The sequence below is a fragment of the Cebus imitator genome, unplaced genomic scaffold, assembly GCF_001604975.1.
Source record: "Cebus imitator isolate Cc_AM_T3 unplaced genomic scaffold, Cebus_imitator-1.0 Scaffold328, whole genome shotgun sequence".
In the NCBI taxonomy this organism is placed as follows: domain Eukaryota; kingdom Metazoa; phylum Chordata; class Mammalia; order Primates; family Cebidae; genus Cebus; species Cebus imitator.
The window spans coordinates 589,571-600,172 of record NW_016107643.1 but is presented as its reverse complement, the minus strand read 5'-3'; the positions used below and the strand labels follow the sequence as shown (position 1 = coordinate 600,172).

General features: G+C 44.9%; 1 protein-coding gene across 1 annotated transcript in view; it reads right to left on the bottom strand.

The window, feature by feature from the left end:
- TMC2 (transmembrane channel like 2) overlaps window positions 1–10,602 on the bottom strand; it is a 112,044-nt gene that overhangs the window by 9,003 nt on the left and 92,439 nt on the right. The window contains exons 16-18 of the mRNA XM_037730046.1: window positions 9,640–9,707; window positions 8,553–8,792; window positions 3,944–4,069 (exon numbers count right to left, since the gene is read on the bottom strand). Of these exons, the coding sequence (XP_037585974.1) occupies window positions 3,944–4,069; window positions 8,553–8,792; window positions 9,640–9,707 (434 nt within the window). The remainder of the gene's footprint in view (window positions 1–3,943; window positions 4,070–8,552; window positions 8,793–9,639; window positions 9,708–10,602) is intronic.

Here is a 10,602-nt window from a genome sequence, read left to right as displayed (position 1 = left end):
AGTGCTGGGATTACAGGCTTGAGCCACCGCGCCCGGCCTAGATATTAGTCTTATTGAATATTAAGTATCAAGAGTGATATTAGTCTTACTGAATATTAAGCCTTGATTAAAGTCCTCTTGTACTTTATGCATAATTATTTAGGGACTTCAGGTTGCTGTGGTCAGGGACTGATAGGAGACACTATGACTGTGGCCATGAGGCAAAAGCATTAATACCTGTCGAACATCGACTGGTGGCAATCAGCAGAGACAACCTATTGAATGCCGAAACCAAGCCCTCTGTCACACCCGCGTAAGGGTTGCTGGTGGGCATCTGAAATCTCTGCGGTAGCGCCAGTGCTTGGGGAAGCACCCGCTCGCTACTCAGCAGACCTTGTAAGGGAACATCTCCTGTCCTTGGGTGAGCTGGAGAACATGCCACTCCCCCGGGCTCTTGTGGAAAGACTGATATCAATCAGCCCAACCCACAGCTACCTGGGGGATTAATTGTCTTTATGTGGTGCTGTGCTGTATTGGCCACAGTCTGTGTCTGCTTTCACTCCCTACTTCTGCACCTGGTTCCTCTTTTGAAGATAATAAGAAGTAGCATAAATCTTGAAGCCCTTGTTCTTACTTGGCAAGCATAACATAAAGTGCTGATGCATCTCGCTGCCCCCTTATTTGGCTACTTGGAAGCCCTGGGCCCCTTGTTCCGTAGACACGTGATCTGTTTGAAGATTCACCCTACTTGCCCCGCTCCCCTGTTTTGCACCTAATAATAAAAGTCAGAGTGTACAGGCATTCGGGGCCACTACCAGACTCCACGTACTAGGTGGCAGTGGACCCCTGGGCCCAAATTTGTTTTTTCCTCTTCATCTCGGTGTCTTGTGTTTTTATTTCTACAGTCTCTCGTCTCTGCACCCATAGAGAACACCCACTAGAAGCAGTAGGGCTGGACCCTATAGGACTTGAGGGACAGAATCCCAGAGAAGAACAAATTGCAGATAAATAAGCCAAACTCTGCATACAAATTACCCTCAAATGGTTGACCAATTCTTCAATTGCTTCAGGAAGCCCAGAAGAAAATGACACCAGGGAGGCTGAAGAGCAGAGGAGAGATTTCACAGTGGCTGTAGCAGTACTACTGGAGAAACGGAGTGAGTAAAAACTGCAGAATTGGGAAAAGAAAGAATGAGCTTTAAGTCCTGCCAAGGTGGAGGGAATTGGTAAACACCGTAGGCTTTCATTTGAGATCCCTAAAAGACCATGCTCAATAGTAAGGATCACATTGTAGGAGTAAGGTCAGTGTCTTGGAAATAGGGCAAAACTGAAATAAATCAGCCCTGAGAAAGCCCAAATCTAGCAATAGCAAACTGTTTCCCAAAGATGGCCACAATAATATGACTTCCATCATACATGTGCTTCCAGAATCTTGCCATTGCCTCATCAAGAGATGAGTCTATATTTCTTTCTCTAGAACCTGGGTATCCCTTTGTGATTGCCTCAATAGAGTATGGCGGGAGTAAGTAAAGATGCCATGCATATCCATTGCATTCTCTTGGGATGCTTGCTCCTGAAACTCAGCCACCATACTATGAGGAAGCCCAATAATCAGCTTGTGGGAAGGAAGTGAGGCCTCTAGTCCACAGTGCTTGTTGAGTTCCCAGCTGACAGCCAGTGCCAACTGGCCAGTCATGTGAGCAACCATCTTTTTTTTTTTTTTTTGAGATGTAGTCTTGCTCTGTCACTAGGCTGGAGTGCAGTGGAGCAATCTTGGCTCACTGCAACCTCCGCCTCCTGGATTAAAGTGATTCTCCTGCCTCAGCACCTTGAGTAGCTGGGACTACAGGTGTGTCCCACCATGCCCAGCTAATTTTTTATACTTTTAGTAGAGATGGGGTTTCACCACGTTGACCAGGATAGTCTCGATCTCTTGACCTTGTGATCTGCTGGCCTCAGCCTCCCAAAGTGTTGGAATTACAGGTGTGAGCCACCACGCCTGGCTGTGAATGACCATCTTGAAAGTGGACCTTTCAAAAAAAAAAGTGGCCCCTCCAGCCTCCAGCTGAGCTGACCCAGAGGAAGTTGAGTAGAGAGGAAAAGAATGATTCCCACTAAGCCGTACCTAAATTGCAGATTCATTAATAAAATATTATTTTTCAGTTTTTGGGATTGTTTCTTACGTAATAATAGATAGCTAAAACATCAAGCCTTGACAGGATTAAGCGATCTAGTATTCCATTTGCCTTTCAGGAAAAAAAAACCCATCCCTTTGAGGAAAGATAATATTATTCATAGCCTCTATAATTTTTCATCCACATGTCTGGAATCTAGTAAAAATTACATGCCATGCTAAAATTAGGGCCAATGATAAACAAGAGGAAAACAAATGACAACAAAAATACACCTAAGTGGCCCAGATAATGGAATATCAGGCTGGGATTTTAAAAATAATTATAATCACTATGTTCAAGAAAATAGAAAGTTGGAGAATTTCACCAGAGAGTTGGAAGTTATAAATAATAGTCAAAGGGAAATACAACCACTTTGGAGAGCAATTCTGTAAAATCTAAAAAGATTGAAGAAACACATGCCTGTGACCTACAATTCTGCCTCTAGATTGTTGAAGGAGATATGTACAAAATGTTGGCTGAAGCGCAGTTTGCAACAGCCCCCAAGTGGAAACAGCCTAACTATCCCTATGCAGAGGAATGGATAAACTGTGGTTTATTCATGCAACGGAAAATAGTAGAGCCTTCAAACGTGTACTCATGTATCCACATGGATAAATCCCCTCAATATGTTGATTGAGGAAAAGCATATAATGTGAACCATTCGTGAAAAGGTTTAAAAGTCTTGAAACAGTAGTATATACACATGTGATTAAAAGTACAAAATATGCATGGAAATAATGAAATCTAGTCTGAATATATTATTCAGTTACCTTTGGGGAGGGAGGAAGAAAGAAGGATTGGATGGGTCTCAAAGTGTATCTGCAATGTTTTATTTCTGTTACAAAGAAAGATAAACCTGAAGTAAATATTGCAAAATGTTAACATCTGTTTATTCTTGTGATAGTGTACAGGAGTGTACACTATCTCTACTCATCTGTATGCTGGGAATATTTCATAATTTTAAAAAAAGCATGCCAAAATGTTTTTTCTAAAGAAAAATGCTAACATTTTTACTAGCACATTTTTTGACGACAGCAATTCCAATCCAAGACTCTGGCTTCCTGCTTTTCTTCCCTAGTTCCTTCCTTGAGCATTTACTGTTTGTCAGCTATGCTGTCGGCATTAGACTGGCGGTGGGGATACAGAGATTTTCAAACTCGTTTTCTATCCTCAGGACTTTACCAGTTGTTGAGGGTGACGGTGATGAAGGAACCAGCTTGTTCCAGTGCATAAGCTGCTCAATCGAGTACTGCTGTGGGCCCAGCTAGGGTCAGGCCAAATCACTGTTCAGCTTCCTGAGAGGCTCAGAGCCCACAGTTCTCTGATATTTCTAGTGAGCATTTTAACGGGAGTAGTTGCAGATACTGTCAGAGCTCATCCAAATTTTCAGTGTGCTCCAAAAGACTTGCACTTGCTGGTGCCTTCATCTCTGTTACCAGAAGCTTCCCCTTCATCTTGGACCCTCCACTGACACCCCCTGAAGCCATTTACCCAGGAATGCTGCTGCGAGCTGGTCTACAAATGCCCCGAATCCTCCACACTTAGGGAGGGGTAACTCTGAGGCACACTGCCTTCCAGAATTCCTACAGTGATAACCACGCACTTTCTTTCCCTTCCCTGTCTGAAGTTCTACCCACTCCCCAATAAAATACTCGCACTTAAATCCTCATCATGAGTCTGCTTCTGGAGAGTGCAGACTAAGAAGGCAAGATGAAAAGGACCTGCCAAGGAAGTCTAGAATTCAGGGAGAGGTTTCCGTGGGGTGGAGCCATGGGTCCTGGCTAACTTACAACATCAGCAGGATGGCTGGGATGATCAGGCCTGGATTGGCGAGGAAAGCAAAGATCTTGCCCAGGAAGGTTGGGAAATCATTTTCAATGGTCTCCTGGAGGACATCATACATTCTGTTTTTCCCACTGGAAAATGGAGAGGACACATTATAACATGCTGCAGAGTGCCCGTGGCATTCACAACTGTGTCCACGCCCCCTCAGGTCCAGGGCTGCTGCTCCCACTGCTTTCCTGGAAGAACCAGAGCTCTGCTCCAAATGAACCGTGAGTGAAAAATTCCCCTTGAGGGACTGCCATTCTGGCGAGGGTTGATGATTGTGTTGGCACACTGGCTCATGAGCTTTCTATCCTAAGTAACTTATAACCTCTTAGCCTTCACTGGTCTTTTGTGCCTGACACCTTCCTCAGCCAGAAAAAAATGGGTTTTCTCATATATTCTAATGGGAGAAATTGCCTGTGTTTGTAGCTACCAGACCAACATGGAGCTTCCTTTGGGTCTGGAAACAGTTCTGCAGAGGATGATGTGCTGGACAACCTGAGTGTCTCTCAGAAACGCCTACAATTAACCTTCAGATTGTAAGTCTAGGAGATATTGGATTACCTAGGACAGGCTCCTGGACAGTTCGCAACTGTAATTTTTATTTTCTTTAAATACTTAAGAAGCATAAGGCAGATTTACTTCTACAAATGCCGGCCCAGAGACTCCTGGATGCTGCTGGCTCTTGGTTGGTAATTTTGGTGCCAAGAGGTGGACTGCGGGGTTTGAAATTCCTGGCTTAAATCTTTGCTCTCCCGTTGATCACTTGTGAGACACGTAGACAATCATTCTCTCTCTTTTTTTTTTTTTTTTTTTTGAGACAGAGTCTCACTCTGTCACCCAGGCTGGAGTGCAGTTGTGCAGTTTCAGCTCACTGCAACCTCCACCCCTGGGTTCAAGCAGTTCTCCTGCCTCAGCCTCCCCAGTAACTGGGATTACAGGTGCGCACCACCATGCCTTGCTAATTTTTTGTGTTTTTTTGTGGAGACGGGGTTTTACCATGTTGCCCATGCTGGTCTCAAACCTCTGACCTCAAATAATCTGCCCACCTCGGCCTCCCAAAGTGTTGGGATTACAGGCATGAGCCACTGTGCCTGGCCTGTCACCTATCTTCACATGGTTTGTGAGCTAAGAATCATTTTTACATTTTTAAGTAGCTGAAAACAAATCAAAACAGGAATACTATTTTGTGACATGTAAAAATTGAAGTATAAAATTAAAATTTTAGTGTCTGTAAATAAAGTTTTCAGCTCATTCATTTTTTGTGCTATAATGACAGAGAAGAGCAGTTGTGTCAGAGACCATTTGTGGCTCTCTCATGCCTTACAACTGTTGCCCAGCATACCACAAATTGCAATGATCCTCTTATAACATGACAGGATTTCAAGTGCCGGGCACATCACTGTATCACGATGTTTCATTTATTATCATTATTATTACCAGGGCATACTCACCATGTAAGAACAAGAAAAGTGAACTTTACATGTTAGGCTTTTATGTGACAGTCGAGTGTAGATTATTTTGTTGTTGAATTAGATGGTGTGTATCAGATTCCAGTACCTGCTGTTTGTCACGCTTGTAGCTTAAAACAATAAAAATTTAGTATCTTACAGTTCTGGAGGCCAGGAGTCTGAAAGGGTTTCACTGGGCTGAAACCAACCTGGGGCAGGCATAGGATGACAGTTATACACATTACGATACCAAAAAGGAGAAAAGGAAGGAAGAAAGGAATCACCAATCTCAAGCAATTTCTGAAATCCAGTCAGCCAAGCTCCATTAGGGTTTTTTTTTGAGACGGAGTCTTGCTCTGTTGCCCAGTCTGGAGTGCAATGGCGTGATCTCGGCTCACTGCAACCTCTGCCACCTGAGTTCAAGTGATTATCCTGCCTCAGCCTGAGTAGCTGGAATTACAGGCAACTGCCACCACACTCGGCTAATTTTGGTATTTTTAGTAAAGATGGGGTTTCCCCGTGTTGGCCAGGCTGGTCTTGTTGAACCCCTGACCTCAGGTGATCTGCCCTCCTTGGCCTCCCAAAGTGCTGGGATTACAGGTGTGAGCCACTGCATCTGGCCTCCATTAGGTTTTGAATTCCTAAGAATAAACCCAGGGTCCAGCCCTCCAAACCTTGTTTAGGAGGAAGCCAAGAGAGGCCTCTTCCATGCGGTTCTCCCTTCAGCCTGGCATCTCAGGCTGTCTGCACTTCCACACGCTCCTTCTCTAGACTGATCCCCTCCTTCTGTGTGAACCCTGTTTGCCAGGTGGCACTGCTGGAGCGCTCCTGCTAACATCGCTGGGCTCCGACCATCACAGGCCTCTATCTAGGTAAGTCCCTTAGAAACTGAGAAGGACCAGATCAGCGTTTCTCAAGGTGTGCTTGTGGGGGACATGAGTGACTTGACTTTACATGCTAATCTGACTGGTAACTTCTAACTAACCCCGAGACTGGGAGTGCCTCCCACACGTCTAGTGGATGTATTCCTCTTTATGTAGGAACCCTTGTTTACTGTAAGTTTCCTCCAAAACAACCCCTGGTGCTGCTGCATAAATCACAGGCTGTGATGTCCAGAGCCACCTACACATTCCTTCCAGAGCACGCATACTTTCCCCAAGATAAAAGCCCCGGGTCTGGGGGATTGAGGTGTGGAGATCTACCTGGTTCACGCTGCTTGCGACCATGCTTCTGTCTGTAAGTTACCCCTAATAAATCACCCAAACTCGACAAACTGCATTTGTCTCCTTCCTCCTTTGGGTTCCCAGCTCTTTGGGCATTTGGGGACTGCTTTGCATATACGACCCTTTTACAGAACAGTGTTTCTCCTCATTGGTAGGCAAGGTTGGGACTAGAGTGAGGCAGGTGAGGCCTTGGGCGCACAACTGAAGAAAGTAATGCCCTCAGAGTTGCTCATGTGCGGTGTAGGGCGCCACTCACCTGCCACACCCTGTTTCCCGTCCTGTATGAGTGATCCATGCAGAAAGGGTTCTGTGGTCAATGAGGATGGAGACACTAGCTTACAGGTGTTACTTCATTGCCTCTGATTCTTCAGAGCCTTTAACAAGGGAGCATGCATCAAGCATTTCTAAGTGAGATAATGGCAGGCAGAGGGGGCAGTATGTCCCAAACTGCTTTAACCACAGAACCTCTCCTTATGGAGTCAGCAGAGGGCTTTGTTTTCAGAAGGTCATGCATTTGGAAAGATAGCAGTAGATGCACATTATCTCTTGATCTATCTCCTTACGTAACTATTTGTCCTTTTATACAATATCCAGTCTCCTAACTAGCTTGACTTATATCGAGCCCCCAGGCCAATGCTCTAGAGAGCAGAGAGTGTTCAGTTGAGGTCTGTCAAGAGTCCTCTGCAGCTGCTTCACATTTAAATGGCACATGTAAGTTTATGATAATTCATCTTCAGAATATCCACCATTACTTGTCCTATGGTAAAGTAATCCCAGGTAGTAAGTTATCCATGTGTTAAAGGATAGAACTGTGCTGTCCAATGTGGTAGCCATTAGCCATGTGTGGTTATTTTAACTGAAGTTAAGAATGAAATCCTGTCATTTGCAGCAACATGGATGGAACAGGAAGTCATTATGTTAAGTGAAATAAGCCAGGCACAGAAATACAAACATTGTATGTTCTTACTCACATGTGGGAGCTAAAAAACTGGATCTCATGGAGGTAGAGAGTAGAATGAGGTGACCAGAGGCTGGGAAGGATAGAGAGGAGCAGGGACGAAGCACGGTTGATTAACTGGTACAAATATACAGTTAGATAGAGGGAATAAGTCCCATAGCACAGCAGGGAGATGACAGCTCACAGTAATGTATTGTATAATTTCTAAGTTCCCAACACAAAGAAAAGATAAATGTTTAGGCCAGGCATGGTGGCTCACGCCAGTAATACTAACACTTTGGGAGGCTGAGGTGAGTGGATCGTTTAAGGCCCGGAGTTTGAGACCAGCCTGGGCAACATGGCGAAACCCTGTCTCTACTAAAAATACAAAAAATTAGTTGGGCGTCGTGGTGCCTGCCTGTAGTCCCAGTTACTCGGGAGGCGAAGGCACAAGAATCGCTTGAACCCGAGAGGCAGAGGTTGCAGTAAGCTGAGATGGCACCACTGTACTCCAGCCTGGGCGACAGAGTGAGACTCTGTCTAAAATAAATAAATAAATGTTTGATGTGATCAATATCCCAGTTACCCTGATTTGATCATTATACATCGTATACATGTATCCAAGTATCACATGTACTCCCAAAATACGTACAACTATCAATTAAACATTATTAAATAAATTAGGAAAATAAATACATGAGAAATTCATTTTCTCAGTTCCTCATTTCAAGCACTCAACAGCCACAGGTGGCTGGTGGCTACTGAATTGGACAGCACAGACACAGAACAACAGAACATTTCCATCCTGGCAGAAAAAGCTCTTGAACAGCATCAATGAGTCACCCAAAGCTCCATGGCCCTTTACAGGCTGGCGTGAAACCAGAACTGGAATTCTGGGCCAAGCACTCTGAACAGACTGCCTCGGGAGGAGAGGTGCTCCTGGGCAACAGAGACTCTGCACCTGAACGGCCCACAGTCAAAGGAGGGTGGGAGGGACATGACGGTGTAGGCCACCGGCAGGAGGCTGAGGAAGAGCACCAGCAGCAGGAGGCCCATGTAGAAGTTGTTGGATCGGGAGGCTTTGAACACGCGTTCATGGGGTACGTTGCTGCTCATCACCGCCCAGCACTGGAAGTACATGGAGGTCAGCAGGCGCAGCACGTTAATGCCCACCAGTCCCGGAGCATAGAAGGAGCCCATCCTGGAAGGGCAGAAACCAAACACCCGGTTGGCTGGACAGCAGGGAAGGCGAGGGAAGGGTGATAGAAGGAAATGGGATAGATGGGTTAGGGGCATGAGGCAGAGCTGCTTTCCTGGCAAGTCCCCAGGTAAGGGGCCTCCCATTTAACCAGAATATTGATCACCAAGCCAGAACCATGTAGTCCTCAGGAGTGGGAGGCACTCCGAGCATTCCTGGCTTAAACTCTGGCCAGGATTTTACCACAGCAAATTATACCGTCTCCTGCCTATTTCTCCTTGGTTTCCATAAATCGGCATTGCTGCTCAGAAGAGTATTTGAAATCCTTCAATCAAGATAATTGAGCGGTGGCTAGCAGTGAGCCCTTGGCACCTTAAAGGCCTTTGGCTGAAGTTTTGTGGCCTCCTTGAACTCGCTTTTCAGAGGAGGGAGTTCTGTAGTCCTTTACCTTCCACCTTCTCTTCCTTCTTTTTTCCCTCTCTCCTTATTTCCTTTCCTCCTCTTTTCCTCCTCCCTTCTTTACTCCTTCCTTTTCCACTTCCTTTGTCTTTCTTCCTTCTTCCCCTTTTCCTCTCTCTTCCCCACCTTCTCTTCTGCCTTCCTTCCTTTTTCCTTTTCTCCCCCAACCCCCTCTCTCCCTTTCTCACCACTTCTATGATAGCACACGGGTGGGCCAGAAATGATCCTGCTTCTCATCTAGTCCCGCCCTCAATTTTTCACGTGAAAGAGGGGAGTGTAGAGAGGCAAGATGACGTATCCAGCTTCTTCCAACTAGTTAAGTTGCAAAATCTGGAATTCCAGTTTTTTAATTCCTCAGATGAGGCAATCCCCAGAAAAATGGGTAACTCACCAGATCATTCCTTGGTTGAAGATCAAACCCAGCACATTTCCACTAATATCAAACTCAGCATATGAAGGCTAGAGAGGGAGGGAGGGAGAGAGAGAGAAAACATGTTTGGTGAAGTCAGCCAAACCCTACTACCAACCAACTGCCAAGCCAAGGCCACTCCATCCCAAACAACCTGCTCTGGTAACTAGAGAAGGACCTTAGATTTAGCATCTATATCTTTAATATGTTTTCAACTTTTAAAGAAAAAATTTGACATTCTCAAAGCTGAAACTTTAAAAATGTCAGAACTGGAATTCTGGACAAAAACAGTGAGAGTTTCTGTCTTTCAGGGCTTGCAGGCTGACAGTGTGTTCTTGGGAAGACCCTTGCCTCTAAGAGAACATTTGATCAATGCTTTAATTGGAAACATACCTTGAAATTATAATCAATGAAAAATCTAATAATGAAATACAAATAATTAAGTGAGGAGTCAAAAGAAAAAAAAAGCTTAAAAACAAACAAAACCCAAATCATCCTTCCAACTCTTCTTTCTCCTTCTCTTCTTCCTCTAGCCTGAGAGCCATTCATGGAAAGGAAAGTGACCAGCTTGGTTCATATTTTCAGCCTGATTTTCAGTTTTTGTGATTTGTCCAATATTTGAAAGAACATAAGATCCGTGAGCACTGAAGATGTGGGGGCCCTCATGAAGCATGCCAAAGCCCGCATTCCAGTTTACCTTCCAGAAATGGAGATAAAGGGAAATGAGAACACAAGAAGAGATGAGAAGTAAGAAAAGAGAAAAAGAAAGGGCCAGCATTAACAGATGGAAGGAGGAGACATCCATGGGGTAAAGACTTGGATATTTATTTATTTATTTATTTATTGAGACGGACTCTCGCTCTGTTGCCCAGGCTGGAGTGCAGTGGCACAATCTCAGCTCACTGCAGCCTCTGCCTCCTGGTTCAAGCGATTCTCCTGCCTCAG